We start from the raw sequence: 18,979 nt of genomic DNA on the forward strand, positions 1-18,979 counted from the left end.
GCATGTCTCCTATGAGAAAAACAGTAAAATTCTAAATTTCGCTCTTTCCCAACCAAATCCACTTTTGACAGGTTCTTAAAAAGCACCATTTCTGATATTTCTACTGTTCTTACTACTACTCCCATTAATACCAACTTTAGACCTTACAAAATTTTTTTTTATTATGACCAGATATCTTAGCATGTTACAAAGTACCCATTTTGCAGTGTATTGGGTTTGCGTGGCAAGGTTTTGGTAGTGGGGGGGCTACAGGGGTGGCTTCTGTGAGAAGCTGCTAGAAGCTTCCCCTATGTCCGACAGAGCCAATGCCAGCCAGCTCCAAAATGGACCTGCCACTGGCCAAGGCCAAGCCAATCAGCGAGAGTGGTAGCACCTCTGTGATAACATATTTAAGAAGGGGGGAAAAAAAACCCAACAGGGACACAAAGTGCAGCTGGAGTGAGGAGTGAGAATATGTGAGAGAGAGGTGACTCTGCAGATACCAAGGTCAGTGAAGAAGGAGGGGGAGGAGGTGCTCCAGGTGCCAGAACAGGGATTCCCCTGCAGCCTATGGTGAAGACCATGGTGAGGCAGGCTGTCCCCCTGCAGCCCATGGAGGTTAACGGTGGAGCAGATATCCACCTGCAGCCCATGGAGGACCCCATGCCAGAGCAGGTGGATGTGCCCGAAGGAGGCTGTGACCCCGTGGGAAGCCCATGCTGGAGCAGGCTCCTGGCAGGACCTGTGGCCCCATGGAGAGAGAGGAGCCCACGCTGGAGCAGGTTTGCTGGCAGGACTTGTGACCCTGTGGGGGACCCACGCTGGAGCAGTTCGTGAAGAACTGTAGCCCATGGGAAGGACCCACGTTGGAGAAGTTTGTGGAAGACTGTCTCCTGTGGGAGGGACCCCACGTCGGAGCAGGAGAAGAGTGTGAGGAGTCCTCCCCTCAGGAGGAAGGAGCAGCAGAGATGATGTGATGAACTGACCGCAACCCCCATTCCCCGTCCCCCTGCGCTGCTCAGAGGGAGGAGGTAGAGGAAAATCGGGAGTGAAGTTGAGCCTGGGAAGATGGGAGGGGTGGGGGGAAGGTGTTTTAAGATTTGGTTTTATTTCTCATTACCCTGCTCAGTTTTGATTGGCAATAAATTAAACTGATTTTCCCCAAGTCGAGTCTGTTTTGCCTGTGACAGTAATTGGTGAGTGATCTCCCTGTCCTTATCTTGACCCACAAGTTTTTTCGTTATATTTTCTCTCCCCTGTCCATTTGAGAAGGGGAGTGATAGAGCAGCTTTGGTGGGCACTTGGCATCCAGCCAGGGTCAACCCACCACATGCAGGTAGGGAAATGGAAGCACAGAGGGGGATAAAATGATTCACTCAAGATGACTCATCCAGTGAAAGGACTGTTTTTTGTATCCTCTTATCCTACTTCATTCCTGCAAAGGAAAAGAATGAAACAAAGGATTTCCTGATAGCTTATATAGTAAAATAGCAGTGTCCCTCCCTCGACTGCCTGGGGGGCCCCACATCTGCTTAAGGTTTCTCCTTGAGAGCCAAAGACTTTGACCATGAGTTCTGCTCCAGAATCATAGGCTAGACACGATGATGTATGGTGCATCTACAATGGTACCAGCTGGGGAGGGCATATAGCCATGTGTGATTGGCTTAGCTGAGTTTTGGACATGTAAGTTGAGTTTTGCTGAAAAGAACTGCTTGAAAAGGTCTCATTGGTCTGTTGGATTGCACATTCTGTAATGATTCCAGAGTAATATGATTACTTCCTTGGCACCAGCAATTATGGCATGACCTGTCCCAATTTTAGTAATGACATTGATATCAAGAAGATAGACTTTTGGAATCAAGTTGCCAAACAGCTTTTTTTGCACAAAGTAAAATAAGTCATATACAATTTTTCCTGAAAACTGGAAATTACTTAATTCAAAAGATGCCCTTATGTGTTTGATTTACTTTGGGGTTTTTTTCTATTTGTAAACAGATGGCATTTTAATCATTTTATCCTAAGAAACTCTGTAGTTGAATTGTTACGATTTGACCAAACTTTGCAATGCTTTTGGTACTTTAAACATGCAGTCCTTTGGTGTTAGAGGGAGGGCTTGCAAAAGGATGAGGAAAGGCAGCACATTTTGCCTGATGGAGAATGGCAGCAGAGAAGCGGTTCCAGCAGGGAGGATGGTTGATGGACAAGCACAGCAGTGAGCAATCAGTCTGTTCCCCTCCCAAATTCTTAATGAGAACTGGAGCACAAAGTTCATTCTCTGGAATTGGCTTGTGCTTACAGATAACTCTGTAATCGATGGAAAAGCCTGAACTGCCCTTGAATGTATTGATAGTTCTATAGATACATATTTCTGTATGGGGCAGACTGAGTCATAAATTTTAGTAAAACACTTTGGTATCGCTTTGTGAGGAGAATGTTTGATTTTGTTTTGCAATATACAGTGATTTTTAACAGCTTTGGCTTATCAGATCACTCACATTTATAAAAATTGTATTTTTTTAAGTTCCTGTTTCAACCCACTACATCAAATCTGCTTCCAAGTTTGTTTAATACTGGAAAAAATGCCTTGTTACAAGTAGAGTGTAAACTGATATTTTTGTTACCGCATTCCTCCACAGAGAAAGACTCATTTCTTTAGTGAGACATGCTTAGCTTAGCTGTGTGTGTGGCATTGTGAAGCCTGTAGTAGCTAGTGGTTTGGTTTTTCTTGTTTCTAGTTAATTTGGGAATAGTTCTTGAGAATTCGTAGACTTCTACTCATTTAGGTATTTTACCAAATTAGAGTTGCTTAATATGTATAATGATTTTACACCTCATAATATGTTCTTTATTTTGTTAATAGTTAAAGCACCGTATTTATAGCTTTATAGATTTTGCTTTCAGAGTCCAACATTCATGTGCTCAGTAGGGATCTTACAGTGACTAACAGAAACTTCGTAGACAATGTAGGAGCACAAGAGGTTTAAGTGAGAACATGCTTATATTACGACAGTAGTTAATCATAATGAGACTATGAATGAGATGTTCTAATGATCTTGAAGTCTGTAGAAGATGAGGTTAATCAAACATGCATTATAACCAAAATGGAACGCACACTTGTTCATCCGTATACTAACCATTAGAAAGCAAATCTGCAACACTGCATTTGAAGTCTGAAATCTCTGCTGGTCTACCAGTAATGGCTGTTGATAGTGCTATGGTAGGCTGAAAAAGAAAATTAGAGAAAAACAACAGCAAAAGCAAGAGTTTAGAGAGATTAGGCCATGTGAGAAAACATCTCTCCAACATGTGCACGAATGTATACACAGTAACCTCATATGCACATTGTTACGATTGAAAAGTCAAGCACAAGAGAAGGAAATGCCAACATTACAATTGACTTAGGAACCTTGGTTTAGTCTTGTGCATAAATAATTCGATAAAGTCTTTACCTATATGATTCCATACTGATTTTTCTTCACTGAGTGCACAGAATGAGTGCAACTCAATTAATGAGATATTCAGTATTCTATTCTTTTTTTGCTGCTCATTATATGATCATGTACTTTATTGACAACCTGCTGTTCAGACCTATAGGGAAAGCAGTTATAGTGCTTTCATTGGTTTTTCTATGGTGTTCATCACTATGATACCTTACTGCTTCTCAGAGATGATTAAATTAATTTTTATATCACCCATGTGATATGAGGAAGTATTATCATCTTTACTTAACACAAGGAAAATTGAAACACAGAGATCAAAGTGAAAGTATTCCCTAAATTGAATATCCGAAATGAGGTGTCTAGGACTTTGGTTTTGTGATCTACATATAATGGCTCACATATTCAAAGCATAGTTCCCATGAAAAGGTGAGAGAATGCTTGGTGGGCTGGGATACTCTGGGGATGTATCACCTCTACTTGCTTGGTCTTACCCTCTTCCATTGGCATTCGCTTTTGGCCACTACTAGAGACAGAGTAGTGTATCTGATGGACCTTTGATCCATCCAGTAGCTGCTCAGATGTTCTGAATTCATCTGTATTTGTAAGTGCTGATGCCCACACAGCTCAAGCAACAGCCTTTCAGAGTGGATACCCCAAGAATGAGAAACATGTAGTTAGTGACATATGATAAAGTTGGTGTGACTAGTTCAGCATCAGGTGCGCTGCAGCTTGGGCAAAGATTATTTCCAGTTCTTGATGATAAAAGCACCTTTTACCTTTCTGTAGTCCTTTGCCTCATTCAGTAACCACCTTCTGCAGTGAATGAGACAAGTATCCTACTGACAGGTGTTCCTCAGAGCCCTCCTAGACCCTGAGCAAGGCAGGAGTGTTTTTTTTTTTTAAATAATATAGTATTACTTAATATTTTTTTAATAATGCAGATACATGAGGTGACTGACTTAAGGTTGGCCTAAGCTTATAACTTTTTGAAATTTATGAAGATGTTCACAGAATCAGCAAAAAAAGCATTTTGCAGACACTTGGCTAAATTCCACATCTCTGCTGCAAAATATGAGCCACTAGAATATTTTACAAAACAGCTTCCAGGTATTTTTTTTAATATAAGAAAATATACATTTCTCTGCCACTTTCTCATCAACAGTTGACCCATTTTCCCTCAAAAAAATTCAGAAGGAAAATTTCAGCACTGCTGGACAGAATTGAGTAATGGTAAAAAGAAAACACAGTCTTATAATGTGGAGTGTCAGGCAGCCCTCAAGTAATGTTATTAGGCATTATAATAATATAATATAGCATTAAAATAATATAATAAAAATCAAGAAAAATAAGCCCAAAAAGATCCATTATTGTAGATTATAATTTGTTTTGGACTAGTGACAAGAATTACCTTTCTGGACATACCACTTATTCAGTGCATGTGCTCAAGGTCTACAATCAGTATTTAAAGGCTTAAATAAAATACAGTATGAGCCCATACACTCAAGATATTCCAGCCTCGGCATCCTTCCAAGTCAGGTTCCTGACCTTTTTGTTTCCCTTTAAAGGTTGTTGCTTGTATGTGGCAAAGCTGCAGCAAGGATTTCCAGAGTCCAAATCATGAAGTGGACCTTAATACATTTAGTAGAAGTCTAGGGAAGTGGAAGCAACTAAAAATTTATCAAATTTGGTAAACTAAATAAACAATACAAAAAAACTCCAAACGCCTAATATGTAAAGAACCAAAATGGAAAGAACTGAAGTGGAAAGGATTTCAATGCAACAATTTCAAAAAAGCGAAGTACAAAAATTTTAGAACTCTGAAGCTCTTAATACCTTGAGCTTTTAAGCTTTAAACAATACATGCCATGATTTAAGTGATAATTGCTGCTAACATATCCCAACACGAATTCTTGTGGAAGTAGAATTCATACGTGATTTATTGCCACCATTTGTTTATTGCAATTAGAGGAATTTTACAGCAGTGTGAGAAAAAAATGTTGCTTGTCAAATATGATCATGTCTCCTTTTCATGGAGCTTTCATTGGCATAGGGAATCTAGAGCAACACTGGAAGACACTTTCTTAACCTAAAGAGACAACTGCAATTTCTTATCCAGCTGCTTCCTGTCCACTCTCCTCTGAAGCTGGCCTTGATTTCTTGTAGATGTCTATGTGTGCACATCGTACTGGTAAAACAAACCATCTTATCTTCTATGTGTAGGATTATTCTCTTTGGACCTTTCTGTCCATGGCCCTTATCCATTTTCTGGAAGACACACTTTTTGAGCACAGGTTGGTTTAAGCTCGGTTGTGCAAAAGACTTAATAATTATGATCTGGGTGATGCTGAAGGATGTGACCTTCTTTTGTCATAAAGATCGCATCTCCTGGCTCTTTGGAACCTCCTTCTGCTCTCCATTCTCTTGGATGGGAGAGTAGCTAGGAGTAACCACAACTGCTTTTTCCTGTCAACTTCTGGCTAGGGCACTCTTTTCTGAAGATCTCTGCAACTAAGCACAGGGTACATGTAACCATATCTTCTGCAACCGTGCTGAGTGTTTATTGTCATTGTGGCTATATATGATGAGTCTTCAGAAGGATGTGTTTTTCAGGAAGCTTCCTGATGCATAGCAGTGTTAGGCCTGGGGAATGTTTATACCTATTTTCTGGATTCTGTGTGCTTTCAGCAGTACTGTAGGGTACTGATTTAAATATTACAGGTCTGAGGAACTACTTCTTTTCCTACATGATTGCTTCATCATACCACTAATTGAGAAAGAATATATAAGCAATTTGGCCACTTCTGATAATGACATCCAACTGAATTCACAGAAACAGGAGGCTGAGCTCTTTCAGTGAATTGGATTTTCCTTCTCTGGCAGCAGTCTACTTCTCAACCATGATCTTATATTCATTTTTATATCTTAGTTTTTCCTGAAAGAAAGGCATTCCACCTTAGGGGAGCTGCATTTTAGTCAGTATGCTTGATGGGTGGATTGCATATTTTTATAAATTGCTAGATAAACATTTTTAAATGCTTTGAGATTTGATTCCAATATATTTAAAATAAGAGAAAATTAATAGCAATGTGAATTACAGTAAATACATGTTATATACTCACACTCAATGCAAGTGGGTTTTGTATTCCAGTGTCCAAATACTGCTTAGAAAGTAGTGCTGCAGAAAAAGAAGTGGGGATAGTTTGATCAAAACTCAACCTGGAAAGAAAAGCTGTGTTATTCTAGAATTTCTTCAAGAAATTCTAGAGATTTTCTTGAAGAGTTTCAAGGTACTTCAATATTTAGAGCCCAGAGAAAAGGTATCTTATGGAAAATAAGCACAGACATAATTATGGAATGATTTAAGTGAATGGTGACAGATAGACTGTAATTAAATAATGACAATAATAAAATGGAGAACCATCAGTCCTGCTGAGACTGCACTCCTAGAAATGCAGTGGCACTGACCAGGCACCTGCAGCAGTGGCAGCCCACGGGTGGCTGGGGGCCAGCTGGCTGGTGGGTTGCTCTGGAGTACCCCTGGATTTGCTGCATATTCCTTCTCATGTTTGGATTAAGTGGTTCTATTTTTCAGTCGTCTTTACCTCAGGTTACCCAAAAATAGTTCTGATTCTTCAATATTTTCTGCAGATTTCCTCATTCAGATCTTGACCTGCCACAGATTTCACCAGAAGCCTTGGAGAAAACAGTTAATGTGTCAGTGGCCTTTTTTTATTATCTAAAAATGGGGATACTAGTCCCAGTAGGATTATTAGAGCAGAAAAATCATACAAAGTGACTTTAACCTAGTAGAAGCCTGAACAGATTGCCACAGTTCTTGGAAATTATGTTGCATTTTGTTTACATTTTTATTATACTGCAATAAGACAACTATTGCACTTTCAAAGAAACATCAAAACATCAAATCCATGTAACAGTATCTGGAATCTGGTATTAATTTCTGAACATCCTATTAGTAGGAAGAAGTTCACTTGCAAGAGCCAAGCTCAGACAATAAAAATTGCCGGGTGTCCTGGTTTCAGTTGGGATAGGGTTAATTTTCTTCCTAGTAGCTGGCATAGTGCTGTGTTTTGGATTTAGGATGAGAAGAATGCTGATAACACACTGATGTTTTAGTTGTTGCTGAGTACTGCTTATGCTAGTCAAGGACTTTTCAGCTTCCCATGCTGTGCCAGGGGCACAAGAAACTGGGAGGGGGCACAGCCAGAACAGTTGATCCAAACTGACCAAAGGGCTATTCCATACCATATGACGTCATGCTCAATATATAAGCTGCAGGGAGCTGGCCGGGGGGCAGTGATCGCTGCTCGGGAACTGTCTGGGTATCGGTCAGCGGGTGGTGAGCAATTGCATTGTGCATCACATTTTGTATATTCTTTTATCGTTATTATTGTTATTACTTTCTCTTCCTCTGCTGTCCTATTAAACTGCCTTTATCTCAACCAACGGGTTTTACTTTTTGTTCCGATTCTCTCCCCCATCCCACTGGGGGTGGGAGGGGTAAGCGAGCAGCTATGTGGTGCTTAGTTGCTTCCTGGGGTTAAACCACGACACCGGGAGAGGGATGATCCTCTCTCTGAGGAAAGAATAAAAGCAATCATAAAAAGAATCCCATTATGGCTGAGCGGAACAAGCAAATTGATTTAATAAGTGCAACAAAGGCTTGCATGCCAAATACATAGACCACTGAGGTATAATTAAGAATAATGAGGTGACAAAAGTACACCTTGAATTGAGTATCAGGAGACTGTTCAAAGCAAAACACCCAAAGATATGGAATAATCATCACAGGACACTCCTTGCTTGGAAACTTCATAACAAAACATGAAACAGTTTTTTTAGAGGGATTGGCTATATTTCCTAAGGCTCTTGCTAGAAAATCATGAGATGGAAGCTCAAACAGATAGTTAGAGTTCCTTTGCTAACATGTTTGAGTAGACTAATTCTTATAAACATTTTTACTTCAGTGTATTTTTTGTCCTATGCATGTTCTATTAGCCTGTTCTCTGGGCTTTTAATATTAGTATTAAGCCTTGTTACACTCTAAAAGTTTCCAAAACCAGTTATGCCAAGAACAAGAGCCAAGTTCTGCTGCTAAAAGGAAATTTCATGAATCATCACATTTCTTTTGCTTGCAGTCTTGATACTGGAAAATCTATCCACACTGCTTCTAAAAATGGAGTTAATCACAGGGCTTGCCTACTGAATCACTTAACTGGAAACCCAAAGCCACAAGTCGATAGTTGGTTTGAATTCTCCAATGGTACACGAAAATTCAGATTTAGATCATATGTTCCTTTTATTATGATTTGCTTACAACACACTGAACATATTTTCAGGCAATGAAGGTAAAAGTTTTTGTTAACTTTTCTACAGAAAAAAAATATTAGGTCATATATAAAGGATTTTTTCTTCAGATATAGAGACATGATATGATATTCCTTCTAAAATGTCAGTATAAATCAGAGATTCATAGAATCATAGAATCGTTTAGGTTGGAAAAGACCTTTAAGATCATGCAGTCCAACTATTAACCTATCATTACCAAGTCCACCACTAAACCAATTAAGGGTAGAGTAGCAATTTCGTGTTTCCTGGCTTGGTGGCTGGATTATTTATAATGAAAAGAAAAACTAGGAATCATTAAGATTGGAAAGGACCTCTAAGATCATCATTCCAATCATCAACCCAACACCACCATGCCCACTAAACCATGTCCCAAAGTGCCACGTCTACCCATTTTTTGAACGCTTCCAGTCTAGTTAATGAATGTAAAGTGTGTCTAAAATCAGAATTTCACAAAGAAATTAAAATTTTTTTGGTGTATTGCAACTCTTTGGACAGATGTACAGTTTAATTCACTGAATTCAGTGAATGTATGTAGTGTATAAAGTAAGACAGAATTTAGGTACCTACAAAACATCCGTGAAAATTCAGTTATTATCAGATAATGCCTATTCCAAAGGAAGACACTTTTGTCTCTGTCTTAATTTATTCCTTGCACTGCCTTCCCTGACTGAGCGCTGTAAAATTGATATAACGGAATCAGTGTCCTCCTCACACAAAATGCTTTTCTCAAGAGTCTCTGTACATTTTTTGAAAAACTGGGTCACAACTGTTGGCATGATTTCCACAGTAACCGAAATGGTCTCTTGTCGTGGTTTAGCCCCAGCCAGCAGCTAAGCAGCCGCTCGCTCACTCCCCCTACCCCGATGGGATGGGGGAGAGAATCGGAGGAGTAAGAGTGAGAAACACTCCTGGGTTGAGATAAGAACAGTTTAATAATTGAAATAAAGTAAAATAATAATGATAATAATAACAATACGATAATGATAATGATAATAAAAATAATAATATACAAAGCAAGTGATGCACAATGCAATTGCTCACCACCCGACGACCGATACCCAGACAGTTCCCGAGCAGCAATCGCTGCTCCCCGGCCAACCCCCCCCAGTTTATATATTGAGCATGACGTCATATGGTATGGAATAGCCCTTTGGCCAGTTTGGATCAACTATTCTGGCTGTGGCCCCTCCCAGTTTCTTGTGCACCTGGCAGAGCATGGGAAGCTGAAAAAGTCCTTGACTAGCATAAGCAGTACTCAGCAACAACTGAAAACATCAGCGTGTTATCAACATTCTTCTCATCCTAAATCCAAAACACAGCACTATGCCTGCTACTAGGAAGAAAATTAACTCTATCCCAGCTGAAACCAGGACATCTGTCCTACTAAAATAACCTATAACTAATGCAGAATAAATCCATCACATCTAAAAACAAAACTTTAAACTGTCCTGCTTTGATTTGAGACACACACACCTCCAGGATACACAGTACTTAATGCACAAAAGGTCTAAGAGCACACTCTACCTGTCATATCCTGTCTGACAAGGAATAAGCCTTTCCCTACCCTGGACTTCTATACTGAACGATCCTAGAGACAGACCTGCTGTGGCCTTTCTCTACCACCCTCCATGTCCACAGTGGGTCCTGCCAGCTGAGATGTTTTTCAGCCCAAGCAATCCAAGGAAAAAATTAGCATTCTGCATGTGAAGGGACCATTTGATCCTCCCCTTTCTCCAGTAGCTACAAGCTGCTTCCTCCAGGGGTGGGCTCCTGTCCTGGGGCACAAGCAATAAATAGTTTACCTTTTTCTTGGAGATGTAAATAAAGCTTTATTACCTTGCTTTTGCTCTAAATAAGACCCTGCCCAAAGGAAGTTGCTACAGGGCAGCTCTTCTGTGATAACTTCAGTGAAATGCACCCATTCGGTGTGATAGTGGGATTGCGCTTCCAGGTGAAAATACAGGTCAGGACTTCTGGGAAGTAAGGACATTGAGATGCGTAGGTAGATCATTACACTAGGACAATGGGCTCCTTTGACAGGGACAAAATTTGATCCTCTAGAACTTGCTTGTCCCTCTGTAATGTTTAAAGATGGCCTTAAAAGATAAGGTGTCCCTAGATCAATTAATTTGGCTCCTACCTCTCTTCCTCAGTTTCCAAGATAGGAGAGGCTGAAGGTGGAGAGAGACTTATAAGGGGAATATCAGGAGTGCAATTTGTATTCTTACAAAGTCTAGTAAATTCTTCATTTTGGGGTCGAATTTATTTCCTTCCTGCTTTTACTATTGCTGACTTCTCTAAAAAAACCAAACCTAAACAAAAAAAACTACAGGATTAAATTGCTAAACTCTCAGTAATAAAGAAGACCAACATTAAGATTTTCTATAAGGCCTTAATTACAAGTGATTATGCATATTCATTATGATGCTGTTACTCCTTATGTAACTATAAGCTATATTTTGTACACAGATCTTCCCTTTCTTTTCTTCTAGCAACCTTGCAGAGAGTAGGAGAGAGTTATTTAAGGACTTGAAAGGAAGTCCACAGAGGGTTTCTTTCACTGTGTAAAGCAGCTGTGCAGTTGTTAACAATGAAGCAGTGCTGCTGAGATCTAGGATCCAGACCCTTTCCTGTCTTTGCCACAGATTCCCACTATTGCCTGAAGGTTGCTTGTGATGTTATTACTTCTTGTTCTATTAGGAGCACAGGGAAGATCAGCCATGAATGTTTATAAATTGCTCAAGAGAGTTCACCACCTTTATCCCCATCTCAGTACAGAGCCTGGATGATACACGATGGGAAGATGTGCAAATACAATGAATAGCCAAAAAAGGAAAAAAGGCTGAACTTTCATCTCATGTCATGTTTGTCATCACTGGACACTGAATAAGGCTCTAAGGATAAACAGTATCCAGTAATGTCATAAAATATTTTGTCAAAATGCACACACAAATGTTGCTGAATTAGCACTGACCTTTCATAGCTTTGGCATCTCTGGAGTTACAGCAAAGCTCTTTGAAAACAGAAAATTCTGTGATGCATGCTGTGCCAAATGCTCCTGTCACTAAAAGCAGCTTCGCTTTGCATATGTCATGCAAAGTGCCCAAAGCTGGCTGAAAAACAACGGTGGAAAATTCCATCTTTAAATAGGCACTTTCTGCCTGTGAAATGGTGGCAAAACAGTTCTGGTGCCTTCAGTAACAACTTTCATGCTCCTCCTTCCTTTCCAAAGAGCAGCCCCCACCAGAAGTGCAAGGAGGCTGAGGAACGCTAGGGAGAGAGTAACTTTTGGTTTGTCTCTGAGCATGCACTTTTTAATTCACAGCATATTCTTGCTGTGGCTTAAAACTTAACAGGAGTGAAAAGGTAAATATTAAGCAACCACAGCTGACTTTCTGCAATTTCTGCCCAGGCAAAATAAAGAGTCTATCCCATTTTGTATCTTAAAGTTTTAAATTTTTTTCTGTGTATGCAGCAAGAAAAAATAAACTTGTGTGAAAGTCTTCAACTCCCCATTCTGATTCTCTGTTCATTTGATGCAATGTGATCAGCAGCTCCATTTCTTGCAAATAAGACTTGTGATTCAGCCAAAGAAACAATTTATTTGATTTTCAGTGTAATAACACTTTTTTCAGTTAGATTTCTATAACCTTTTGTATCTGAAAGTGTTAGCAAATGTATCAGTAAGAGCTAAACAAGACACTTAACTACTGTAGCATTTTAGGAACTTTTTTATATCAACATATGTTTCTGGCAAACCAGTGCTGTATTCACACTCTCTCTTTGACTGTAGCACTGAACATTTTTTTTCTTGATGCATATTTACATAAAAGACATTTTTGTTGAGCAGTATGAGCCAAATCCTAGCTGATATATTTGGATCCCTTTCGTTACGTTTGACACCCATCTAGTGAACACAACACTATCACAGGATAAAATTTCTATGACAACAGCTATGTGCAAGTCTTGCACATACTTGTAGTTATCTGGTGGTGCAAGCCACAGGGCCTCTCACAGCTAACGAACCCACAATTTTATCCAATAGACTTTTAAATTTTTAAAAAAATCACTATTTTATAACCTGATAATGAAATCATTCATAGAAGCCTGCTTTAGTTTCTGACTGGGAGAAATAAGACTGGTAATAAAATATTCATATCATGTCCACAAAAGGTGGGTGAAGAAAATAAAAACAAATCTGCAAACAAAAACCATATGTTCCTTTAATCCAATAAAATACCTTTTATTCAGTTGAATAATTAAGTCCACTGTTAAAGAAATTACATTTACCTTCATTTATTTCTATCCCACTTTTAACTTTTGCTTTAGAGCTTTCAGACAAGCTTATATATATTTGAAATGATACTGCCATTGCAGAAGTTAGTCTTATTGAGCATAGGAGCAAACAATCATCTTTTATTTTACCTAAAACTGCATGAAAGATCTGCCCTCCTGGCCTCAATAGAAAAACAAAACATGCAGACTGTGTATTGTTTAGGAGTTTGTGTTTTATTGCAGCTGTTTAAAGGAAAAAACCTGTTTTATTTAGGCAATTAAATAGAAGCGTTAGGATATTTGGATATGAGGAGCTCACAAATGTTCCAAAACCTTTATTGGCATTGTGAGTATTTTGTGCTCCTGGAATACTCAGGAAATCGAATTCAGAAGACATTCATTACTAGTGAACAATAGTACTCATGCTAGTAGTAATGGTAATATGGTTATTAACTTATGGCAATATAAGATGCAAAGGATGTTTTACTCTAGTATTCATACTATCTTGCCCTTTCCAATATTTTTTTCAATATTTTTTTGAGCAGATCTCACAATGATCACAGAGATCCAATGAACAGAAAAAATGAAATGCAGAGAGGAGCTCTGTTGTCCAAGATCACCCAGCAGGCTGGTGGCAGAACTCTTATTTGGTGTCTTACAGATTAAGCTTTGTTAGCTTGAGATTGATAATGCCACATAGTAGCAGCAGCACATTTGAGGATACAGAAAAAGTACTCAGGCATAATAAAAAAAATCAAATTTGGGAAGAAGTGTATGTGTTAGGATTTACTGACAGTGAATTGTTCTGAAAATCTGTCTTGAAGTTTATTTGTTTAATACCATTTTCTGAATAATTTTTTGGAAAAAAAAATTCTGCTTTCCTACATTCAAACTGTGAAAGATTAATATAAAATAAAATAAATAAGAATGACTGAGTGCAGCAGAAAGCTTGCAATTCCAGGAATATGTGAAAAGTAACGATAAAACAATGAAATAAAACATGAAAGCAAGGTCCATTCTCTGCCAGTCAATGTGCATCTCTGTCAAAATAGGCAATATATGTTTATTTGATTAGTTAATTTAACAAAGAAAAAGGCCATGGGAATGCTGTCACTTCAGTGAAACATTACAGCTGCTGACACTGCAACCTCAGGTCAATGGTAGATAACAGCAAGAAACAAGCTAGTGCAGGGAGTAGCATGTACCTGCTGTGACACCTGCACCAGGTTGAAGTCTAATCAACAGCTGATGTGTACTGAGTATTTTCTCTGCAGCTGTCATTAGATATAATTGAAAACCAGTGGGTGTCCTTCATGCGAACACTGTTTTCAAAATTAGTACTTTAGGTGCATTCATTACATATTATGATGCTGACACTTATCCATATTTTAAAAATCACGTGATAGATCCTCTGTTCTTCCCTCATTCCTAAATGCTTTAGCAGCATTATTTAAGTTCCCATTAGTATGGCAAACGAGCCTGAGTAGTTATAAGCCAAGGTCTCATACACACCTTTTCTACTATGCTGTAAAACTGAAACTGATCTTTGGTTTTAGAGACACAAAGAACCAGGGAAACAAAAGTCATCTTCCACTTTTGGCTGGATAAAATGTGCTCCATCCTATCAGATGCAGACATAATCTTGCTAATCCACACATTTGTGACCTCTGAGATTGCATACCACAACGCATTAAGTCTAGAAACTGAGTCACATGCTCCAAAAGGACTCCATATGATACAAAACACAGCTATCAGGCTGCTAAGCAACACAGGTTGCCATGAGCACGTCCTAGCACTGCTCACCCTGCATTAGTTTCTAATTGATTGTGGACTCTCATTCAAGGTCTTTGCAGTGATTTTCAAAGCCCTTTGTGGAACCGTTACAGACTATGTGAAAGAGCATATCTCTCTCCCTCTCCTCCTTTCTCTCTCTCCCTGCCTCCCTTCAGCCTCTCATGACGGCAGTGCTCCCTAGGAATGATAAACTTATTTACCACTCAATACCAAATACAACAGCTAGAAAGTGCTAGATCTAAACTGTGTAGTTCAAAGACATAAGACAAGAATGGCCACAGAACTCACTCTGCTCAGCAGTGAGCATAGAACTCATTTCTTCGTTCTGGTTGTATAATAGCAACTCTCTCTAATGCATACAAACATGCCCAAGCATACACATACATGTTAATCCCATTCCAGCACTTTGTTTATTGAGATAAGACAAAATATGTTATTGAAGTATTTGGTTAGTAATGAAATATTAGGGTTGGGTACTTGATAGCAAAAGAGCGCTCAACTGCCTTCCAGTGGGAAGAAGATAATGAGGGTCCAGCTCAGGAGAGATGGAGCCTGAGGAAGAAAACAAAACATCATGTTTCTTCAGATACAGAGCTCATGGATACTTTGCATGCAGAAAATCACATGGCTTACTGTATTCCTAGTAGTGGGGTTTTTTCTCTACCAAATTTCTTTTCCTTCAGACTTGTCCTTTTTGGTTATCAGCAATTTTAAAGTATATTTCATGTGTGCCTTGTTTTTGGCTTTGCAGTGGACTTGACCAGGTCTTGATTTCCCCATTATTATCAAGAAGCAATTACCTAGTGATAAATTTGTCAGAAGAGTGTTTATTACTTTCAAAATTCTTATGTCAATGGCATTAATCTTTTTCTCCTACCTTTTTGCAGTTTCGATGTAGACAACAGTTCATCATCAGGACGAAGTCCCTTGGATCCCATGATGAGCCCTGGATCAGGGCTAATTCTTCAGGCAAATTTTGTCCACAGTCAACGTAGGGAGTCTTTCCTTTACCGGTCAGACAGTGACTATGACCTTTCTCCAAAGTCCATGTCCAGGAACTCCTCCATTGCCAGTGATATGTAAGTACATTATAAAATACTTTTAGCCTATGTTTTGTCCTCTCCTATAATTGGGTTAAGAGTTTTCCAGCCACAAGAAATTTCTTTTAAGAATCAAAGACAATAATCATGATATTGAAGTTGTGGATAATTGTTTGTTTAGTCCTTTAATCAAGCTTGTATTTGTTTCTGCAGTTTCCTGAAAGTAAGGATATCATGAGGGTGTACTTGATGTGTATATGCACTGCATTAGCTTTGACAGAATAATGAAGACGACTGATACTGGAGTATCAAAACACTAAAGAGAACTCTGATTTCTTGGCTATTAAGTTATTTTCAAGACAAGTGACACAAACTCAATTTCTGCTTCTTGATGTTCTTAAGAAAAATATTCCATTTATTTGCACTAGGTATTTTTAGGTTTTTAAAGAAAAGATTTACCAGAAATTAATAAATTCAAGAGAGGCAAAAATTATTTCAAATACCCTTTTAAATAAGTGGCAAAATTTTAACAAAAGGCCTTTGGAAAGTTATTCTATCCTCTCACTGGAGCCGACTCTTCTTCTGTGATGTGTGTATTTTCTGCTAGTGGATCATACTTTACAAGTATGTGTAGATGCCGGGTTGCATGGGTAGTGGAAGTCAGATGCAAATCTCTGTTTATTTGTAAGACACTAAAACCATGTTAAATATCCTAGCTTCTAGTCACTTGTAAGTACTAGAAATCAAGAATAAATATTTTTGTTTGGTTTTTTGCTTAATCTGCTCCAAATTTCACTGCCAAATAGGTGTTTATGGTTCAATTATAAACCACTAAAATAATGAACCAGGCTTGTAAGAGTCCCCTAGTGAATGCGGAAGTCCAAAGCATTAATAATCCAGCATTAATATAAATGCTGGTTTTTAATGAGGCAAAACCCAATAAATATACTCTTTTAAAAATAACAGTCAGTATGCACAACAAAGGAAAAAATTATCATAATAATGAGCAAAATTTCACTTGCAGTCATTATAATTGGATACTCCTATTCTCAGCTTACATATAATTTTTAGAAATGTTGATTAGTCCATCTAATTATAGCTCTCTTCCTATGTAAGTGTCAAGATGAGCAAAATTCATGCCTTTACAGAGAGTTTGTGTAAGGTCCATACCTCAGTTAAGCCCTGTAGATTGAAGTACCTAGTAAGATTTGTGCTCAGTGTGACCAATTTTGGTTAAGACAAAATGAGTGAGAAAAAGACCAATCCATCTTGCGTTGTTGCAAGGAAAAATGCATTTCACTTGCAAATGGTGACCCCCATCCAGCAAATCTTCCTCTGACATATAACCTTTCTTTTAGATGTACAAGAGTCAAGCTTTTAGTGTGGCACCTGTGCCAGGATACCATTTGGAAAGGGGGGAAATCCAGGTCACTGCATTGCTTAGATGAGTCATTTCAATTAAGAATTCAATTAGTGCTCCATCCTTGAACTCATAATCCACTTCTGCATTTCCTAGAATTATGGGTAATATTTCAGCACATGACAGTAAATTGGATAAACAATTTAATTACTGAAACACTAAGCACACTTTCTTCTTTGGATATTTGTATCTGTTCTTCCTTTCAAAATTTTCTTAAAACACATCTGCATACTAAATTTATTTGACCTCCCATCTGGATAGGTTTCTCCTGTCATAGAGAAGCTGTTGTACTAAGAAGGTAAATATTCCTGCCACTGTTTAGAATGGGAGCACATTAGGAAATGTAAAAGGCAAGTTGTTTTAACCATGGAATATTAATCATATATCAGTAAGCCTAATTATAATAAGCTTGCTTATATCACAAAAATTAAGTAAAGGAAAACCAAGGAATCAAAGACGGGAATGTTTAAAAAGATAAAATAGTGAAAAAAAATAAAGAAAAAATACCACAAAGCTCTTTATATAGGAGTTCAAGAAGAAACTGGATGAGCTCATGGAAAGGAAAAGCACTAAAGATTATTAAAACAGAGAAACCACTCTGGTTCAGGACATTCCTAAACAAGGTGGAGGCTGGAAGAGTTGTCAGGGGAAGTATCAAAGAAATTTTGGATTACACCCAAAATGTCCTGTTTCCCTTTTGCATCTACATAACTGCTTAAATTTAAGTATTGCATGTTTCTTATCCATGAGCATAAAACAAAAACATTCAGGTAATGCATATGAATGAATTGTGCATAAGAGTTTAACCTAGAATCCCCTGCCAGCTACTAGGAAGAAAATAAACTCTATTGCAGCCAAAACCAGGACAGGTGAGAAGTTGTGAGTAGCTGGCATAGTGCTGTGTTTTGGATTTAGGATGAGAAGAATGTTGATAACACACTGATGGTTCAGTTGTTGCTAAGTACTGCTTATGCTAGTCAAGGACTTTTCAGCTTCCCATGCTCTGCCAGGTGCACAAGAAGCTGGGAGGGGGCACAGCCAGAATAGTTGATCCAAACTGACCAAAGGGCTATTCCATACCATATGACGTCATGCTCAGTACATAAGCTGGGGGGAGTTGGCCGGGGAGCAGCAATCGCTTCTCCGGGTCTGGCTGGGTATCGGTCAGTGGGTAGTGAGCAATTGCATTTTGGATCAATTATTTTGCATATTATTATTATTAATAATAATAATATAATTATTATTTTCCCTTCCTTTTCTGTCCTATTAAACTCTCTTTACCTCCACCCACGATTTTTTTTTTTTTTCCGATTCTCTCCCCCATCCCACGGGGGAGGGGGAGAGTGAGCGAACAGCTGTGTGGTGTTTAGCTGCCTGCCAGGTTAAACCACAACAGTCCTTTTTATCCGCCCCTTATTCTATACCATCTACATCATGCACAGGTCCTACTCTTTCCAATACATTCCAATTAATCACCACCACTTTCCCTGTCTTTTGATATATACACACAGATATCATTCCCTTTCTCTATGGGCCATCCCTCTAAAATGTCCATTGAGTTCATTTAGTCCATGACTTTGGGATCCATCTGTCAATGCAGTCTTTCAGGGCAGGAGAGGTGGTGTGCAGTGTTGGATTGTTGCATGCTGAAGCCAGTTCTGGTT

At 38.7% G+C, this 18,979-nt stretch overlaps 1 protein-coding gene across 1 annotated transcript in view; it reads left to right on the forward strand.

Moving 5' to 3' along the window:
• Positions 1 to 18,979, forward strand: part of LOC142596570 (3',5'-cyclic-AMP phosphodiesterase 4D-like) — a 223,626-nt gene that overhangs the window by 20,133 nt on the left and 184,514 nt on the right. The window contains exon 2 of the mRNA XM_075725752.1: positions 15,743 to 15,934. Coding sequence (XP_075581867.1) covers positions 15,743 to 15,934 — 192 coding nt within the window. The remainder of the gene's footprint in view (positions 1 to 15,742; positions 15,935 to 18,979) is intronic.

This window comes from Pelecanus crispus, chromosome W (assembly GCF_030463565.1).
Source record: "Pelecanus crispus isolate bPelCri1 chromosome W, bPelCri1.pri, whole genome shotgun sequence".
Lineage (NCBI taxonomy): Eukaryota > Metazoa > Chordata > Aves > Pelecaniformes > Pelecanidae > Pelecanus > Pelecanus crispus.